This window comes from Amia ocellicauda, chromosome 13, assembly GCF_036373705.1.
Source record: "Amia ocellicauda isolate fAmiCal2 chromosome 13, fAmiCal2.hap1, whole genome shotgun sequence".
Lineage (NCBI taxonomy): Eukaryota > Metazoa > Chordata > Actinopteri > Amiiformes > Amiidae > Amia > Amia ocellicauda.
The window spans coordinates 26,177,750-26,199,653 of NC_089862.1; the positions used below are offsets into that span (position 1 = coordinate 26,177,750).

A 21,904-nucleotide genomic window follows, 5' to 3' on the forward strand; every position below is an offset into this window, starting at 1 on the left:
ATTATTAAAAAAAATGACAAACCAAATGATAGTCACGTGTTTTCATGAAATCCAAGTTAAAAGTAGACTGTTTCTCGATAATAATTCACATAGTTGGGTATGGAAATGTACGATCTAACACACTGTAGTGGATTTGTACTAAATGAACCAATAATTCAAGTCCGGAATATATGAATATCCAAATTATATTATATTAAATTGTATAATCTGGGTTAAAGAGGAACTTTGCCATGCAACTACATAGCAATTGATTGGGACATGCTAAAATATTCGAGGTACGTCAAAATCCGATTAAACCCGTTCCCGAGTAAAGCAGGTTTGACAGTATTTATTTGTCGTGCTTATAATGGGTTACTTAAACAAGGTACTCTAAGCATGTTGAGGAATATATAACGTCATCTTTGTATTCCTTTAATTCAAGTAATTCAATTACGAATAGATATCCTAAAAAAATCTGTATTTCAGATGTGCAGTTACTAATATAGTTGGTCAGAATTTGTATTACCACTTAACATAACAACAATTCATTCTATTGTCACATTTAATCATCAGAATGAGAAACATAAATATGTGATTTATCAGAGAACCAACAAACATTCCCCTGTTGATGGATTAACAGGTACAATTACATTATTGTTAATCTAGTTATAATTCTATTTATCCTTGTTGGGAAACATGATGTTTTTCTTCATTTCCATGAACTGTCAAGGTCACGGGTGGAGAAGTTAAAAGTATCCATTGTTCTTATTGTTACACTGTGTATAGGAGTCTTTTTACTAGCTTGCCTAGACTAGGCTAGACACCAACACTCTAGGGTGAGTTAGAACAAAGAATCATAAGATTGCTGTTACTATTCTTATTTCATTTCAAGCAACAATTACATTGCTCTGGACTATTGATTTATCATTAAATAATTATGTTTTTTTGGTATTCTAAGAACTAAAGGATTTTCCATATGTGTATACAGTTATACAGTTGTCAAAATGGAAGTTCTTTCTAAACTATAATCGGCTTAATGATGGAGAAGACATATCATGCCATTTTTAATTTTATTCTAATTCGACACTGATATGTAAATACATGGTTTCACTCTGTAGGCTTTTCAGTTGCTTTAATGTCAGCATTTTCTGAACACTCCAGTTACTTCCAAAGCTATTTCACCTCATCATACCAGTATGTGATTTCTATTAAAAACATTTACTTTATTGTTACATTTAAGTAATTATAATCTATATGGTAGTGACACAAAACTGTCAAATGTAATTATTTGCATTGACGATTGTTTTTCCATGCCTTTTGAACCTCTGACTACAAGGCAAATCCATTAATGATATTTCAATATCGTTTGCACTTTTACACAGATAGGACATGGCAATTGCATGTAAATCATAATAAAGGGCATACTACTGGATTAAGTGACCTAGGATTTAAATAGTTTAGGCTAACAAATCAATAGGAGACATGGATATAAATACACTGCATTTGAATGTGAATGTTTAAGTGCTAGAATTTCTCCCTGCAGCTTCAAGCAGGTTTCCAAAGGATAGAGCATTTCATATTTAGATCAAACTATTAATCTTTTCTGGTAAGCTTTGCTTTACCTTGGATGTGATAGCAAAGCTTCTTTTTGCCTTGTCTGAACTTGGCATTGGTTTAGCTTTCTTAAACCCCAAGCACTTTAAATCGACATGAGTGGTGAGTACTGTAAAAAATTAAATTAAAAAATCTATCCTATACTGACAGGAACAAATAAACTCAGAACACCAGAAAGTAGTTCATCTGTAGTCTACCTTTCCTATTTTAAAATGTGTGCTATTCATGATAGTTTGAACAGCTGCATGCTGTGTGAAGGGACGGACGGCATCTATGCCATAATATTTAAAGCGACTGCTGATTGGTTTGTTCATCCTGTCTTGAATTAGAAGCCAGAGGGTTTATGATCTGGATTGAGCTGTATACAATAGACTGAGTAGAAGCTAAATGAAAGAGAAAACATACTGCATATTAAACACCTTATGCTAAAAGGAAAACCTCTGAAACCTCACGTTATCAAACCGTCCAGTCCAATAAATAATGAGACATATTTATGACTTTTCCATTAATGTGTTTAAAGGCATAGCTAAACTACTATAAAACAGACTTGGGCCAGATCAAATAAAAACTTTGACCTGACAGTGAATTGCAAATTACAAACCTGTACCTTATCACAATTTAATCTATTGTCAGAAGTCACCTTCTGCTACTTAAAAACTAAAATGTGACAGGTGTGTAATTTGTGAATCATAGGTATGTCAAAGTTGTGATTTGGTCTAGGCTCAATATTTGATTCTTTAATAAAATGTAAAAATAAACAAATAAAAGGGTAAAAAAAAAAGAAAAAAGAAAAAAGCTTGTGGATGACATACTGCAATAACATTATCACAAATTATATGATTGTTGGATTTATAAGTATGTACCACACAGCAGTAAAATAATTTCACAGCATGGATGCCGAATAAATATCACATGCGTGAGTCCCCAGAAAGAACCAGAATCAGGCAGGAGGGCTTTTAAACTGTATACTCTTCAAATAATCAAAAGAACAATGTAACAACCAGGATATTCTATTGGCTTAATGAATATGAATGGAATATGAATTGAGTGGTGATTCTTTAACTCTTCTTCCTGATCAGATCTTGGGACCTCGGGAGCCAGCCAATCAGCTCTAGTATTATTTCACTGTTACAATTATTACCTAAAGTAACTTTTATCCCTTTTGTCATACAATTAATCTAACAGCCTATTTAACCTATTATGTTAGTAATTTAGCAACGTCAGTGTAACTTTGTTTTATAATTTGTAACTTTGCGCTTGCGTTTGTGTCCGATCTATTCAAACAAATCAAGCTCTACTGGTCAAATTTCGTAATAGCACTACAAATATATTTTAAGCCACACACACACACACAACACATGCTTTGTCATCTACAAAGAAACCTTACAACATTTTCATAAAACAATTTTCCTGTTTCTCCAGTTCAGGCATGTATTATGCTAGGTCTTATATTTTAAGTAAGACAACAGAATTCTGTAAAAATAAATAAATAAAATGTTGTATTCTATATTTCTACATATACTGTTTATGCAAATTAAAACTATTACAATATAGGTTTACTAATAATGGTATTCCAAATCTAAGCAAATGCTAATATCTCTGTGATATATTTTACCTCTGGCCTTTTTTCTTATGCCATGGCAATTATAACAATGTACATTTTTATGGGATTAGCCATTACCAGGAGGCCATTACTGAACAGATGCTACTAATTTTCACCACAGGCCATTGAAACATAAATGAACCTCATTTCAAGTCACTTCAAATTCATTATAAACTTCATTATTTTTTCTTCCATGTTTCTAGACATTTTTAATAATAAAAACCAATGGGATGACTAGAAAATGACACTGGCTGGTACACATCAGAAAAAAAAGGAAAAGAAAAACTCAATTGATTATTTTCCTTTTTGGTTCTGTGATGATATTGAATGGACAGTGGTGATGAGCAAAAACACAAACAGAGAGTGATTAGTATACCCTTTTACATTAAATTAGAGATGAACTGAGATTAACCTGGACACAATCTATTTATTTCAAGAATAATCTGATGGATATTGCTATTAGGTGAGCCCATTTAAAAACAAATAATGAAACAGACCTGGGCCAAATCAAACACTTCTAAAAGCCGTGATAAAATGGACATTTCTTGTACTGCATAAAACTACATATCTTTAAATATCATTAAAAAAAAATACTAAAACTCATATGTATGAGTGTAATATAATAAAAACCGATAGACTTGTAATTGCTAGACTTGTTGAAACCTACGATATTTAATGTGTAATTATATGATAAGAGTAATACAAAAAAGTTTGATTATGTACTGGAACCCATGATTCCCTTTTCTAATTGTCACAAGGATGCTTTTGTTTTTCTTTTCAATACAGCTGTAATCATTAAGGGACTTATGAATTAACTAATTACATGGAACCAAATTATAAAACAGCTATGCCTGTCTTTTAGTCCTTTGGCGCATCAGATTGGTTTCCCCTATTTTCATTATTTTCATTTCATGAAAATAAATTATCAGTGTCTTATTAACAACAAGGACATTTAACTAATATTTCGAAGCACTGGCTTTAAATAGAATAGATGGCAAGCAAAGGAATAAAAAACGTATTTAATCCATAACACATTTTTCAGATTATCAGAGTTTGTGTCTCAATTATGCCTTTAACCACCATTAAGTCATGACCTTTCAAGTACCAAATATTGAAATTCAAACCCACCTCCTAGATCTTAAATGGACTGTTATGAGGTGTGCATTAGTTTTGTAGGCGCAATGTTAGTATATAAACAAGAGACATATTCCAAAAGACTTCAAAAACTTCGCAAAGCACATACATATGGCACATTTGTATTTGATTTTTCAATATAAAATTTTAACCTACATAAATCACAAGCATCACATGAAAAATAAATACATTTTAATGCTCATCATATGTTTCTAACAAAGAATCAAAGGCATACATTTACTATGCTGTTGGTGATTCTAAACATTATCTAAACTGTATCATTTGAATAATCTTTAATGTGGCAGGTGTGAGGTTCAGTCAGAGTGACCTCAGCAAAAGTTTGTTTTCCTTTGGGTAACTCGGTGCTTTTGATTCCTTGCTCTGAGCAGGCAGTCTGTTCTTTGTTATGTGCCATTCCTCTCACAGCTATCCAGCATAGTAGACTTTTATCACATCAGCTGAAAAAAGCAGCATTTCCTCAGCAGGTGCAACCACGCTCATCTTCAAAGGAGGGTACAGAATGAAATGGAATGGTAATAAACATGCTAATTCTGGCTACAGAGCACAAAATAGTCTCTTCAGAGCCACTGCTGTAGTGTATTCTCCTGCCTGTGTGTTCAGCATATTTTCTTCAACATGAGGTGAATGATGCAGTAAATAGGAGCCCACAATGGAAATCTACTACTTCTCCCTTCAAATCAGCTTCCACAAAAGGTGAAGACCCAGGAGAGACTTTGTTCATGTGTTTAACCGATAAGGCCGTTACTCTTTCGTTCTAAAAGAAGTTGAACATCCCTTTTATTAGCTATGGGGTCCATTCAATACAAACACATTTACGGGATGTTTAATCAGCGAACGGTTAGATAGTATACAAATGTGGGATGCCACATTTACAGGACCATCCTTTCAAGGGAATTTATCTATTCAGGGCATGACAAATAGCGGTTAAATGGACCACAAACTGCCCAAAGCCTTTCGCTTATTAGTCCAAGAAAGAAAAGGAAGATACATTTGCTGTAGTACTATCCATAAATTAGTGGTTGACTAGATTTTTAGTATGTATGGAATGCACAAGAGAATGCTAAATGTATTCAAATACTTAAACTGGAAAAGGGTTTTATCTTTGTGGTTTGTTGCAATAGAAAAGCAACTTCGTTTTTTTTTTTTTTTGTATTGCAAAAGTATGATCACTTTTGTTGTTTCATCTACTGAAAATATGATTGGTCTTGGAAACCACCCCCTCCCCCCATTTTGGTAGGAAAATTAAAGAGAAGTAAGGTAAAGAAGAACATTGGGTTGTGTCTTTGTGGAAACGGCTTCTAACAATCCATTAATTTTAAGGTAATATGATGTGAAAACAAGGGTTGTTACTTATTTAATACAACTGAGTATCCCACTGTCAAACAATTTGTTTGAAAATAAGGGCTGTACACAACTTAATTGACATACTGGGGTGGCTAATATTGTGGCCGGGGCTTAAATTAATCAGTAACATCCAGGTTTCCGCCAGACCTTTTCAATTACATGGGCTCAATTACAAGTACAAATATCTGGATGAAAAGACGCATGGCTGCCCATTTTGCAAGATTATTTTTTTGTCTCGTTTAACCCAAGTGACTGATTGCACTGCTAAATAGATCACTCCCTCGCCTGTGCTGGAGCGAACCAAAACAAATCAAAAGCACTGAATAACAGCTGACAAAAATGGTGTCTGTGTGTTACTCACTGCCAAAGATGCAACAATATTGCAACAATGCAACAATATTGAGTGAAAAGTAAAACAATGTAGTATAAATGACAAATTTTGTTATGGTAGATTTCCCCATTTAAATTTCTCTCCAATGCAGAAAATTCCTGTAAACATACTAATTCAGAGCATCCTCAAAATGTAATGTGTCACACACAATTACTTTAATGTGAGCAATAGTTTGTTTGTTGTTTTTGTTCTTTGATAACATAACATTTGAATAGTTGTTATGGTTAAAGATACTGTAAAAACACAACAACATAAATACACCAGACAACACTTATAAGTTAATGGCTGACCACTCACTTGCATGTACTATCTATAATCTAAAAGTAAAGTTGACAGTACTAAACCTAACAATGCAAGAATAACCTTCTCTAATTTACATATTAATCAGCCCTCTGCAAACACCCAAAGTCACCCTCCAAAACCGATTTGAATTTCTTGTGATTCACTGGAATTCAATTGCTCACTATGGGGAAGTAAATAGGTAGGTAAATATGTAGGTAAATAGATAGATAGACAGCTAGATAGATACATGTATTGGAGAAAAAAACAAACAAACAAAAAACTTTCAGCTTACCTGCTCAGCTGGTGGGAGTGAAATAAGTTGTAAAGGTACAGAGTAAATTGTATTTTTCTTTCGCTGAGAAAAGACAACCTACCACGTAAAACAGTGAGTCTGGTGGAAGCACTTGTCTCTCCAACACTGTTGGAGGCAACACATTCATATATAGCTTCATCCCGCGGGGTGCGCAGGGGCTGAATTCTTAGAACAGACCCAGATCCATCATCAAACTCAATCACCTGCAGGTGTGAGAGACAAGATATGTTACAGGAGTTTTTTTGTTCACAGTATTTGACGGACTGTGCGTCTGATTGATTATACACTATACGTTTTGCTTATTTTCTTTTTGTTTTTCATTTCCTTTAAATTGGAATAGCTGCCATGGATTGTATTACAGATCTGTAGAACAAGGTGGAGGAGGGGGTCAAGTTGTTAATATTTGACTATCCGTGGTGTCAATCACTTGAAAATATGAATTGGCTTGTAAGACAATCTTCAGGTCAGCTGTTATGGCTTATAATACATACTGATTCCTCGGAATATAATAAACAACAAAATTGTTCTTAGAATGTTAATAGATTTTATATAAGTTTGTTCAATTTACATTTTGGTTTCAATTTAATTTTCTATTTCTGAATGCTTGCGGTTAATAATATTATTATAATAAATTATTATAAATGCATGCACAATAATATAATTAACATTAATGTAATGTTATGTGTTTGAAAACATAATTAGATGTGTCTGTTTATATGTGTGGTACACAAATCACAACTTCTGATTGACTATATATTTGTAGGAAAGTATTTCAATTTGTAGAAAAGTAATTAAAAATAAAGAACTGAAATAGCTTGGTTGGATAAGTCCACGCCTTTTCTAATAGCAATCCAAAAGTAGCTCAGGTGTATGCAATCACCTTCAAAATCACACACCAATTTATGTGGCTTCCACCTGTTTTAAATTGCAGTGATTCACATGATTTCAGGATAAATTCAATAGTTCCCGTAAGTTCCTTTGCTGGGTAGTGCATTTCAAACCTGAGCACCAAGGAGCTTTCAAAAGAACGCTGGGACAGAGTTGTTGAAAGGCACAGATCAGGGGATGAGTATTAAAAAAAATATCAAAGGCCTTGAATATCTCTTGGAGCAGAGTCAAGATGATTATTAAGAAGTGGAAGGTGTATGGCACCACCAAGACCCTGCCTATATCAGACCTTCCCTCCAAACCGGATGACAATGGCAATGTTGTAGGAGCTTTTATGGCCAAGACTGGGCAAAGTGTACATGTGACAAAAATATCCCAAGCACTTACCAAATTGGCCTGTATGGCTGAGTGGCAAGAAGGAATTAATTACTCAAGAAAGCCCATCTGAAAAACTCAGGAGATTCTGTAGCCATGTGGCAAAACGTTTTGTGGCTGGATAAAACTAAAATTGAACTTTTTGACCTGAATGCAAAGTGTTATGTTTGGCACAAACCCAACACAGCACACCACCCAGAGAATCCCTACTGTGAAGCATGGTGGTGGCAGCATCATGTTATGGGGCTGATTCTCATCAGCAGGTACTAGTGCACTGGGGTCAGGACTGAAAGGAAAATTAATGGAGCAAAGAATAAAAAAGTCCTGGAGGAAAACCTGCTGCCTGGAAGTTCACCTTGACAATGACCCGAAGCACACAGCCAAAGCTACACTGGAGTGGCTAAGGATTCATATTTTTGAGTAACCCAGTCAGAGCCCCAACCTACATTCAAATTTGTGGCATGACTGCCACCCATCAGTGCTCCCCAAGGAACTTGACAGAGCTTGAACAGTTTTGTAAAAATCTAGGTGTACAAAGTTTTAAGAGACCTATCCCAACAGACTCACAGCTGTAAATGCTGCCAAAGGTGTTTCCACCAAGTATTAACACAGGGGGTGGAGACATATCCAATTATGATATTTCAGTTTTGTATTTTTAATATATATTTCACAATAAAAAAACTTTGTTTCCTCTTAACATTGTGCAGTATGGTGTGTAGATAAGTGTAAAACATCTTAATTTAAATGCATGACATGTTCAAGGGAGTATAGACTTTCTAGCACTGAATACATAATATATATATATATACACATACACACACACGTATGCATATGTAATAATAAAAATATAAATATTGTCCAAAAATATGTTTTCCTGTAGAAATGTTTAACAGCTGAAAACTGTAAAGTACATAATGTCTATTAAAAGTGTAACTCTTATTGGCAATCTCACACAAGGAATCAGTATATAAGCCTATTTATACCAAACTGTTTATCTTCATGCCTTGATGTTGTGGGCTCTGTTTATAAATATTCAACTCTTTTTTTCCCCAAGAAATAATGTTTTCAAAGTAAGTTTCTACACTTAATTAAACAAAGCTGTATATTAATTAAACTGTAATTATATTTTACAACAGCTTTGCAGATGTCCAAAATCATAATTATAAAACCAATGAGTTAAAGCTTTGAAAAGAGAGCCCAGAAATGAGAACAGCTGAATTCCAATAGCTTTAAAGATGGGAAAAGGATTTTAAAAGAAATCTGTTCTATTAAAAATAAAACATGGTAACACTGCACAGTACACATTCAAACCATTCTTGCATTGCACCATTATAACAACAATTTCTATTTCCCATATAAAAAGTTAATAGAATAGAGCTGTCATTTACAATATATACATTTATACATACACACATATATATACAGACGCAATAGATAAGTGGAACAAAAAGAAAGGAACTAGAAAAACAACAGACATTGGAGTGTGGTTCAATAACAATACAGATAACAATGAAGTAAGTGAACATATGACAGACCATTGTGACCACCCCCACCACCCTTATTTGATTGAACGAGCGCAACAACAATATGTAACAAATATTAAAACAAACATCTGTATGGTAACTTGTTCCGAGATTTCCACATGCTATATACTCACATCTGACAGAAACGCTTGGATAATTATTTAATTTCATCTGATTATAACAAAAAGACCTGGAAGTAGCTGCATGTTTATTTGATTTGAATTAACATCATGCAGGTTAATAATGGACTGTTGACCCTTATGGAGAAGCAGTCAAGCTGTTTAGTGCTTAGGCGTTCTGTGCAACAGCATGTGATGTTACAACCGATCTCTCCCAGTTTACATGTACAGTAAACAGGACAGGAGAGATCTTTCTGGGCTCTGAAAGAAAATCTGCTTTATTAGAGATGGAGTGCAAATGAGAGTGAGCGCGGGATGGCCATGGTAGCTTGTCTCAGAAAGCGGAGCCACGGGTTTGATGCAAGTGCTCTGCATTCAACAAGCGGTTTTCAATGGCTGTGATAAACTCTGATAAGATTAAATTTCTGGATGTGGCAAAAAAAGAAAAAAGAAAGAAAGAAAGAAAAAGCTGCCTCAGGGCCCATAACCTGTTAAGCAATTGAAGCAAGCAGGAAATGTCTTTTGGTGAAACGTAATAGAAAATAATAGGAATCTTATCAGTGTTCAGCAATGGGATGTACTGTTATTATTGATATATAGCCAAAGCCTGGATACAAATAAATAAATAAATAAGGTATTCATGCTTTTTGAGAATTGCATAAAGCAAACAAGTTTTTGACCACTGACTGCACACAGATCAATGTTTTGTGAAAGCTGTTGCTTAGCTGAAGGAAGGCAAATGTCAGATGAAGTTAGGTATCTAGGGCAAGGCAGCTTTTTAATTACAAATCTGTCCCCAGATCTCTGTATATTTTCTCATTTAAATCATGCATGTAAAAGCCTGATAAAGTGATTATTAAAGCCCATTAATGCATCACAGAACGCAAATATGGCAGCAGGATTATGTGGAGAGCCAAGCACATTTGAGCATCCAAATTTCGAGCATTTTACATCAGAACAATAGACCTAATACCTCAAATCTCTGGTTGCTGACTTTCTTCCCCTTCTTGTTCCAAACAATCTTAGGCCTGGGGTCTCCAGTGGCTTGGCAAATAAATGATGCTACTCCTCCTTGCACTCCCGTCTGGTCATTGGGAGTTCTTAAAAACTTTGGTGGTGCTGGAAAGAGAAAAACATATTTTTGTTTAAAACCATCTCCTTAAAGGTTAACTTATTATTTCACCTTGGATAAACTTCAGTTAAATCCAGGCATGTTCAACTTCAGAAGTGATGAAACTGCTGCAATGTACAAAATGTATATCTGCGGAGTTATAATTTCAAGGTTAATCTGTTATTACTGGATACTGTGCTGCAGTATACTTAATAGATGCAATGGTGGCAGATGACATTGTACCTGGAACAAATCAGGATTGTTAGAGATAATGCTATGGAAAATAACATCTCTAATACTTTATGAGAGTCTTTTGAAGGATAAAGAACACCCAGGATAGACCAATTTGAATGTTCATCTATTCATGTATTCATACATTTGAGGAAACACATAAAACTTCTTGAAAGCAGCATGTTTAATTGAGCACTGTTTATAATACCAAGAGTTTGGAAGTACTGAACAAACATGGTTTAATTTAATTAGTAGTAGCACACTTAAATGTGATTAAATGGCTTCACACAATACAAACTATTCTTCCAAAGGGATGACCTGTAAAATTAATCAACCTGTGAGGCAGTACAAGATTCCAGAGTGCTTTGCTTTATCGCCATTTATTTTTCATTTCTATTGACCAGAAAACTCAAGTTCCACCTTGAGCGGTCTTCTGACCCCCGATCCCCATTTCCATTTTTTTTTCATGCTCTTGAGCTAATTGCCAACTGAGTTTGGAGAAAGAAATGTCCTGCAGTGTATGCAGTTTATTCTAGAGATGGAGCCTGAATTATTTCTATGTATTCAGCAAAATCACTGTGCAAATCAGCCAAACTAAATGTGGGGGTGACTGCTGATTTAATAGGATTCCGTGAAGGACACGGTTCACCCGAATCATTCAGGAAAAAACACTGAATGGACATTTATATTTCATAGGTAACAAAACTTAAATTACAGTTTTTTTTAATATTGCATGTACCAGTTGTTTGTTTATGTATTCAGTTATTTACGGAGAAGTTGAACAGAAATATTAGAACAGTTACACAGGACTGCTGGAAAGGAGAAAAAAACTCTTCACTGTTTTTCCCACAGCCATGAACACAGTAACACTGAATGTTTTCTATGGAAAACTATAATCACTGTCATGGAGTAAGAAACACTAACACTCGGTTGACTTGATAATAAAGACTGAAATTGCCATGAGGAAGACAAATCCAGTGCATTTGTAGTCTTTCCGCTATGCAGAAATTTATGATCCAACACATCCTGAAACCCTGAAGGAGCATACATGCGTGACTTTTGACATCCGCCATTATTTGGTAAGTTTAAAATGTTAAAGTTTTAAAAGTCACTTATATAATAGATTCTATCTGGAAGAGTGGTATACATCTTACTTATATACTACAGCAACACATAAAGATGCATACAACCATAATTTTATTAACTGTGCCTAGCAAAAATTTTTTACTTAGTTATGAAGTAATCAAAGTGACTATTTTGTTCTTATAAAACAGTTTATCATGGCACAAACCCAAACGCTGTGGACATGAAGACTTAATATCTTCTAAAATGTCCAAAATCCCTAACTTCAAAGTCAAGATTACTTCCTTTCAGTTAGAGACAGTATTATAATGTCCACTATTTTTAACCTTTCCTGACAAGTGTGCAGCTTCAACTCCAGCACACTTCATTAACCCCTCGTGCCACACACCACAAAGTTGGCAACATACCCGTACTCAGGATAATTTGAATAGAACTCAAGCATGATAGGATGGATAGTACATGATAGGTAATTAAGGTTTCATATACCTAAATGGATCTTAGCTCTTGTATTTTCAATAAACAGAAGAAAACAAAGAATGCAGTGGAAAAAAAGAGGTGAGAGCAAGTGAAGGCAAACAGAACTTTCTTTGTCTGACACTACCATAAGGATGATAATGTTATCTTGGCATGTCTAAAAGTGTTGCAATGTTACCCTGCTAGCACTCACAGAGCATTCAAAACATGTCCATTAGACAGCAGTAGTAAATCTTATCCTGTCTCTCAAAATGACGCCCCAGGTAGACTCTTAGCCAAAGAAAATATTCAAAAAATATTTTGTCCCGACCCCACCTACACTGCTCTATGTAATAGTGGTAGAAACATAATTATTATTGTGTATTTATTTATTGGAGGATTTCTGTATAAAAAAAACAAAAAAACAGATTTTTCATTCAGCTCACAGATGGCATCTAATTAATGTATGGTGCAGACAGCTTATCTTTCTCTAGATTTCATTTAACGTTTTAGAGATTGTCTGTTTCACCTGGGTAGGAAACCTCTGTTCTTTTCTAAGCCCATTGCTAAACTGCTATTATGTACAGATGCAGGCTTAAAAAATTGCAATGCCTCTCCCAAGAGATTACCAAGATCAAAATAAGGTGTGACTCCATCTGTCCCTCTGCAGAGCAACTGTTTGTATTGTATTAATCATTTCAGAGGGCCATTATGTGCCATGCATCTGCTGTCAAGAAAGCAAGTATATTACCTTACGCTGTTTTATAAACCTTTTATCTTATAAGAAGAGTCAGGGCCCTACCTGTGTAGTGATACAGAGAATGGAATATGTCTATGAAGGCATTACATAAAAGCAAATAAAGTCACATGAAACTTTGTCAAAAGACGATAAATCAACAAAGCAGCAGCTGCTCACAAAATGCACCGAATATCATCTTTGAAAACAAGCTAGAAACACAGACAGGTGTCCTTAAACCCATGAAAGACAGCAGATACATGATGAAAGGGCTATGGTATCTGGGTACACAGTATCATGTCCTAACTTGTGATTTGACTGATAATCACACCCACAGAGATTGTATTTAAAATGTACTGTACTGTGAACAAGTTTTTGCCCCCTGTCTGATTTTCTGAATTTTTGCATATTTTTGACACTGAATGTTATCAGATCTTTAACTAAAACCTAATATGAGATAAAACAAATAAATTGAACAAATAAAATGTTGATCCTTATTTCACATATTTATTAAAGAAAGTTATTCTATACCCACCACCATGCTTGACCGCGTGTAACCCTTTAATTGGTTTGAATAAACAAGGGGGGCAATAATAGCTCTTTCACACCTGACGATTGCAGGTTTGATTACCTTGCACACCAAACAAATGGAAGAATTGTATCTATGAGTTTGTTGGGTCTTGTTTCTTGCCAGCAGTAATCTGTACTGTGGGTCATGTTTCATAAAAAATGATCCGATCAAACATTTATTATTATGGTCTCTGCAAAAATTACTTTCACAATGGGGCAGGTTTTACAATTGACAGACATGTTTTGTGAAATGATCAATACCTTTTTCATTGTACTGCCTTCGTAAATGCATCCATTGTATCAAAACAACTGAAACAATCAATGAAGACAGGTACTGGGGGAGGGGCTTGATTGAAAGGACCAAAAATGGCAAGGGAAAACGGGAAATATAAGAATTTATTGTATGACTTATGACTCCAAAACCAAGGGGGTGGTGGGGGGGAAAAACAACACTTTAATAGCATTGGTTTAAACCTCTCCAGCAGACAGATACTAAATTAATGTATAATTATTTTTAATTGTATTAGAAAGGGTAATACTCTAGGGAGGCAATCCAGGTTTTAAAGTGACACAGTAAATATACCCAACCTTTTTCACTAATATATATATTTCTGCTATAAAATGGGAAATACATAATATATTTCAACATCTACAGTTCAGGAATACAGTCTGGCCTCTATCTTCAGTATAGATGTATGTACCATTTCAGAATGTATGCTTTCCTTTTTTAAGTACACATATCCAATTTCACAGTCAGAAATTGTATACTTTCCATGTAGCCTTGTCCTAAACTACTGATACCCAATCCAACAATAAAGTGCTGTCTTTGCAATTGTCTAAAGTAGGAGAATGATATTAATGAAGTGACATACACTCACCTAAAGGATTATTAGGAACACCGTACTAATACTGTGTTTGACCCCCTTTCGCCTTCAGAACTGCCTTAATTCTACGTGGCATTGATTCAACAAGGTGCTGAAAGCATTCTTTAGAAATGTTGGCCCATATTGATAGGATAGCATCTTGCAGTTGATGGACATTTGTGGGATGCACATCCAGGGCACGAAGCTCCCGTTCCACCACATCCCAAAGATGCTCTATTGGGTTGAGATCTGGTGACTGTGGGGGCCAGTTTAGTACAGTGAACTCATTGTCATGTTCAAGAAACCAATTTGAAATGATTCGACCTTTGTGACATGGTGCATTATCCTGCTGGAAGTAGCCATCAGAGGATGGGTACATGGTGGTCATAAAGGGATGGACATGGTCAGAAACAATGCTCAGGTAGGCCGTGGCATTTAAACAATGCCCAATTGGCACTAAGGGGCCTAAAGTGTGCCAAGAAAACATCCCCCACACCATTACACCACCACCACCAGCCTGCACAGTGGTAACAAGGCATGATGGATCCATGTTCTCATTCTGTTTACGCCAAATTCTGACTCTACCATCTGAATGTCTCAACAGAAATCGAGACTCATCAGACCAGGCAACATTTTTCCAGTCTTCAACTGTCCAATTTTGGTGAGCTTGTGCAAATTGTAGCCTCTTTTTCCTATTTGTAGTGGAGATGAGTGGTACCCGGTGGGGTCTTCTGCTGTTGTAGCCCATCCGCCTCAAGGTTGTACGTGTTGTGGCTTCACAAATGCTTTGCTGCATACCTCGGTTGTATCGAGTGGTTATTTCAGTCAAAGTTGCTTTTCTATCAGCTTGAGTCAGTCGGCCCATTCTCCTCTGACCTCTAGCATCAACAAGGCATTTTCGCCCACAGGACTGCCGCATACTGGATGTTTTTCCCTTTTCACACCATTCTTTGTAAACCCTAGAAATGGTTGTGCGTGAAAATCCCAGTAACTGAGCAGATTTTGAAATACTCAGACCGGCCCGTCTGGCACCAACAACCATGCCACGCTCAAAATTGCTTAAATCACCTTTCTTTCCCATTCAGACATTCAGTTTGGAGTTCAGGAGATTGTCTTGACCAGGACCACACCCCTAAATGCATTGAAGCAACTGCCATGTGATTGGTTGGTTAGATAATTGCATTAATGAGAAATTGAACAGGTGTTCCTAATAATCCTTTAGGTGAGTGTATATCTCACACAGTGTGTCAGACTATTAAATACTACAATGTTTTGCCATAAAGTTTTGATGTATCATTCTTGTTTAATCAAATGGCATATTGTTTTCATCAAAGAACGGGAAAAGAACATCAGTAAGAAAAGTATAGGTATGCCCTCTACCCAATGGCTGCAAATACTATTCCATAAAATATTATTACAATGACTATAATTAATAATAATAATACTAATTCATTATATATTTGGAAGTTTTCATTTCATAGTGTCTATGCAGATATCTGTTCAAAGAATGATGGTGGTTAATCCTTGGCAGGAAAGTAAGTTGTCTGTTGGTGGCCAGATCATGGTTTAATCTAAAATTAGAACCATTTGCAGTGTGCAGTTACAGTAACCAATGGATTACAGAGGAATTTTAAGAGGCACTACTGGAAACATTTCTGTAGACAAGTATTTTGCTTTTGTATACTATTACAGTACATAAATAAAGATACCTACATTCAGTAGCTAGCATAATCTATATACTATTCCAACCTACATTTTTATAGACACTAAAATGTTGGGCTAGTTTTTATTTTTATTTTTCCGCTACATAAAAAGGGTTTAACTTTCCCTATAGGATTTGTGAAGAATTATTTTGACAGTGTCAGTCCTGATGTGTACAGCAATCCCACAATATTATACCAGTCATAAATGTGACATCAAAGATTCAGCAGTCAGTCACGTCACAAAATCTGTACTAATGGCATTCTGGTATTTGAGAAAATCCCTACTTAAAAGCTTACGACAAACCAGTATGACAAGGGGAAAGAAATTGCTTTTGCTTTTAAAAATTCTAAGCCTCGGTAAGAGAACAAACAAGCAGTGGCAAAAAATGATACCTTCCTACCCCCTCTTTCACTTAGATATATACTGCTTTATCTGGACAGGCTTAATCTACCTGAATTAATACAGGGACTTGCTCAGTTAATCCAGTGTTAAGCCTTCGCCCACAAACAAATGAAAAGTGTAAAGCCTGTGCAAGCTAAAAGGTTAGTGACGTGTATAGCTTCAACTCTCTCTGGGACATTATATAACCCTGTCATATTCACTAACTTAATGAAAGGAAGTTCCGCTTCAAAGCTTCCCACTGCTCCATTTTCAATTTAACGTGGGTAGACACGGTATGAATAATTTGGTGGCTGAAAGCTCCAGTCGATCTTTAAAATGTGAGGTTCAGGCCTTTAGTAGACGGATTCTAAAATGAGGCAAAGCAGCATTTAGGGACGACACAGACCCCTGCAATAAGCGACCTACTTATGGACCTGCTTTCAGTCACTACAGAAAAGACATGCTACGTTCTGCGGTTCAAGTCCACTTTATTTTATGTAGTTGCCAGTGCTGCTGAAAAAACAACTTTTTAAATACAAATTAAATATTAACGTTTCTCTTTAAAAGGCCTAATACAAAACGGGAGAAAGATTTTACTGTTTCACAAATGAATGCCTGGCCAAGTGTTCAGGCAATTATGGTTCCTTTTATCTGAGTGCAAGTGGCGAGCACAGACATTCAGCATCCAGCTCAGCGCTACAATATGACAAGTTAAAGAGGAGACAGACTACACAGGAAAATGCAGAGTGATCTGTTAGGCATGATGTATAAACCTACAGGCACTACATAAAAAAGAGACTTTGAAATATGCCAAACATGCCTGAAGAAGTAGATTAATCTTCATAAAACTTTGAGCCTCCTTCGAACAACTGTTATTCATGCTTCATACCTTTTTGCTTTTCTAATTTAACCAGTTGTGAAAAAAACAACAACAAAAAAATACAATTGTAAAGCTGCAAATTGGGAACCTATCTTAACCTATTGTTTAAATCATGCATATGTCTCTGTACTATACATTTTAGGGATTTTACCAGAGATCTGTCCTTTATGGCTCAGCATTAAATATCAGGTCTCATAAAACATGAACAACCACAGGTACCGCCATAGTGTGAAAACACAAAAGCTTACTCAGAGAAGCTGGGAGTATGAGTGGGTTAAAATTCTCCATGAACATATAGCGTCGATTACTTTGCTTATACAATTCCATGAGTGACATATTCAATTTAATTTGCTTTAAAAGGTCCCATTTCCTCCCAGAATATTTAACTTTCAAAAAGGAGGACTGTAATTAATCCTAACACTTCTATGGCAGTCTGACAAATTTTCTTTGATCAGGACAGCAGGATGAAAAGAACGTTTAAAGATGCCATTAACCTCATTTACCATACTCTTATAGGCTTGCTATATCTGCAGTAAAATATTGATTGATTATTAGACTTTGCTGGACAAAATGGATATTGCCTTCACTGCCTTTTAGAAGGCTAATAATATAGCCTATGTAAATGGCTGATGGGAACCTGTGAGTCTCTAGCACAAAATCATCTGTAGTAGGTGAATGTAGACCAAACGATCAAGATCCCTACCAATGGGCTTCCGCAATGACTAACAGCATACTTTTAAGTTAAGGATACTCTAACATAAATTGTGCCGCCAATAACAAAGCCAGCCAGCAAAACAACCTCTTGAGTACTTATTTAATGCACTGAAATATGTGGAAAATAAGACAGACAATCTTTCTCTACAAAGAAAGATAAATATACAGCGAACAGGTAGTATGGCAACAGTGTTTCTAGGTTCTGACGCAAAAAAGAAAAAAAAAACAGAACTGAAAAAAGATTTCAATAGAAGACGTCAAATGCTCCAGATCAGAAGTCTCTGATAACTAAAATGCCATGCTATTTACCACCGGAGGAGTATTTTTACAATATTTGCTTAGTTTATAAATCACTGGGTCCATGTAATGCCTATTCCTCTTCCCTCAACAAAATGCCCTGCTTCTTGCAGACGCTTGATGCGAAGCAGTGCTACGAGTCCCTGTTTTGCCGTTATCGTCAGCATGCAGAAGCACAGCATAACTGAGAGGTGGTTTATTGATCTTTGTTATTTGGTAAAACATGGTTCATGTGAAACAAGCAGCAAATTAAAATGTCAGGTTTCTTGAGTGTGCATAAACATGAAGACACCATATCTCATCATTCAAGGTATCCTCCAGGTAAATACTTTAAAGTGTTGCTCTATTGTTACAAGGAAGGCTGAGTCTCGCAGCGATGAGCTATACTTAGGCGAGACTAATCGAGGGGGAAGAACTTTCTTTCTATCCATTTTATGTAATTTCTTACATGACACTATTCCATCCTTATTAGGTTGTAGGACTAGAAAGCATTTAAATGATATGGTATTAAACTTTGGTGTCGTGCATTAGTACCTTCAGTGCAGATGATGCCTTTGTAAATACTTTCCATAATTTAAACAGGGGCTTCTTTAAGATTTTCAAAATAGATTTCCACTATGTTTTTTTAATTCATAGAAAGAACCTAGGCTGCCTATGTGTAGTACAAATGCCCTACCTAATTTTCAAATTCTGTTTAAAGAATATGCGAGGACTACCTACTTGCAGCAGTTTCGTCTCAATTTTCACTGAATTATGCCTTCATTGATATTTTATGTGAATATGAATATCCCCTGTAATAAGTAATATATTCTCTCATTACATGCAATAGCTTTTTTCAGAACTATGTGGCAGTGCTAATTACTGTATCAGCATTAGTGCTTTCAACACACCAAGAATATTCACTGAAATTAAGTACAGCTAGGATGGATTTAGTCAGTACTGCTGTTTGCCATTACCTCACTGAAACTCAGAACATCCTTTTGCCCAAACACACTGTGCAGCTTTATATAAACACAAACATAACGGCAATTAGGTTAATGTATTTAAAACACTTGGACAGTACTTCATAAAATAACATTATTTTTTCATTATACAAGTAATTAATAATGCATACATTCCCCTTGGAAAGTAGTTATTAAGTAAAAAACTGAGAGCATATGATCCCTCAGTACAGATTCAATGGGACTTTCTCATCAGTAGTCAGGGTCTATTACTCATGCTTGATGGCACTGCTATGCAAGCTTCCAGCTTCCAGCTTTCAGGACAGTACAGTTAATACAAAGAACTATTTAAAAAGGATAGATAAAGCTCTTGTCCTCAATTCTTTATTCGTAGTTTGTGCAATCTGAAGTCAAGTAAAATTAAGATGACGTTTTGGCATTAAATACACTAACTATTCTAATTACACATTGCCTGGGGAAAAAAAAGTGAAATACATTTGAAACAGAACATAAAAAGGGTATTACTATTCTGCAAGAGCTTTCTTTTGAATCCTCTTCAGAATTATTGTATGAAATATATTGAGTATGCATCCTATCTACCAATTTAAATTTACAATACAAATTGTCATGGCTAATCAAGAACGCTGACTTTGTGTTCCTTTGAGCATTTAGCCATTGTCTTTGATAAGTGCTTAGGAAAGTCATCAAGCAAACTGGGCCCAACCTTGAGCTTCTTGACAGGGTGGTTCCAAGTTTGTAGTTAAAATAAGTATATTTTGGAAGCCATCCACACCCCGAACCCCACAAGAGCACCAGCCTTAAACATGCCAAAGAGCGCCAAAGCAAATCAGATCTGCCTCCATGCTCTATTGTGTGTAGGATGTTCATCTTAAGATAAGCTTAACATTTTTGCACCACATACACCAATAGTCTAGGGTTTCTTGCCAGGCATAGACACAATGCAACAATGCCTAAACTGCCTGTTTTACATGGTTTAGGAGAGATTCTGATCTCACACCTTAAACCTCCCACACATTAAATAAAAAAAGACATCCATTACCAATTACATATTTCTCAAGTCCCACAGAAATCATTAATCTTCTGTCGTGGCCCACATTACCAATTCACTACAATGCCTTTTTAACTAAATATGAATGATATAGGTCTGATCTGTATTGTTATTTTTAATTGATATACACAGTATTCTGTGAGCAACGTATAAATCACGATTTAAGAAATTACTTCAGCGAACTTTTTTCATTGAGCGCTCTTTGTATGAAATACAAAATACAATTGAATACACATAATACCCAGACAGACTTTCCGTCTCTTTTACGTGCATTTTACACATGCATATTGATGGAGTTTATACAAGCACATATACCCCCCCACACACACATTTTCTAGATTATGCTCTTTTGAATAATGTTAACTGAATGTTAATACATACATACATACATACATACATACATACATACAATTTATTAAAAAGCTAAGAGACATGGAGAGATATTTCACTGGCTTAAAAGCCATTTCACCCGAAGGACCTGAGTTTCACTCTTTACTCTCATCATTTCTGTCTAGTCCCCCGTCAGGACACAATTATAAGATGTAGAACAATTGGTGGCCACAGCAGGTGGTACCATGACAAGAAGCACAACACTGACACCCATGAAGAAAGATCAGCCTTCTCTCCAGCAAACCAGGTAGCCTCGGCAGGACAGTGGTTAGGAGTGTGTGTCTGGCATAGATAATTGTGGCTGTTCCCATTCTACTACTGCTGTTGGGAAAGATACAAACTTCAGATTGCAATGCTAGCCATCCAGCAAATTTCATACTAGATATATCCTACATTTTAAAGCAAAAAAATAGTCACCACTGCAAGTACAGCTCACATGTTTCATATTTCTCCAATAGATTAGGAAAGCTGACACAGACTGGGGACAGACTTTCAAATTTGCTAGGCCTAATCGTTTTTTTTTTTTTTATATATATATATTATTCTTTATTTATTTTTTATTATCAGACTAATCCTCCAACAGATGCCTAAGACCTAGTTTGCTACCACGCATCATCTGAAGACTCTCATGAGACAAGTGGAGAAAAGGGAATTCAGTTTAAGCCTTAATAAAATATTATACGTATATGGACAGATATGTTTAAACTTACCAATGACTAGAAATACCAAAAATGGGTTTTCTTGCTGATACCACAAAGACTACTTCAAATCATGATAACAAATAACTACTCTTTTCAGCAACATACCTTATACTGCATAGTGGAGTAGGGGCAAACAAATCCCCTTAAAGTTAATATTTGTTCAGAAAAAATAATACTGGTAAACGAAGAAAAAA

General features: G+C 35.6%; 1 protein-coding gene across 9 annotated transcripts in view; it reads right to left on the reverse strand.

Annotated features, from left to right (window-relative positions):
• LOC136766680 (receptor-type tyrosine-protein phosphatase delta) overlaps positions 1-21,904 on the reverse strand; it is a 634,939-nt gene that overhangs the window by 103,266 nt on the left and 509,769 nt on the right. For all 9 annotated transcript variants that reach the window (XM_066720365.1, XM_066720369.1, XM_066720368.1 and 6 more), the window contains 2 exons: positions 10,560-10,705; positions 6,743-6,884 (listed from right to left, as the gene is read on the reverse strand). In XM_066720365.1, coding sequence (XP_066576462.1) covers positions 6,743-6,884; positions 10,560-10,705 — 288 coding nt within the window. The remainder of the gene's footprint in view (positions 1-6,742; positions 6,885-10,559; positions 10,706-21,904) is intronic.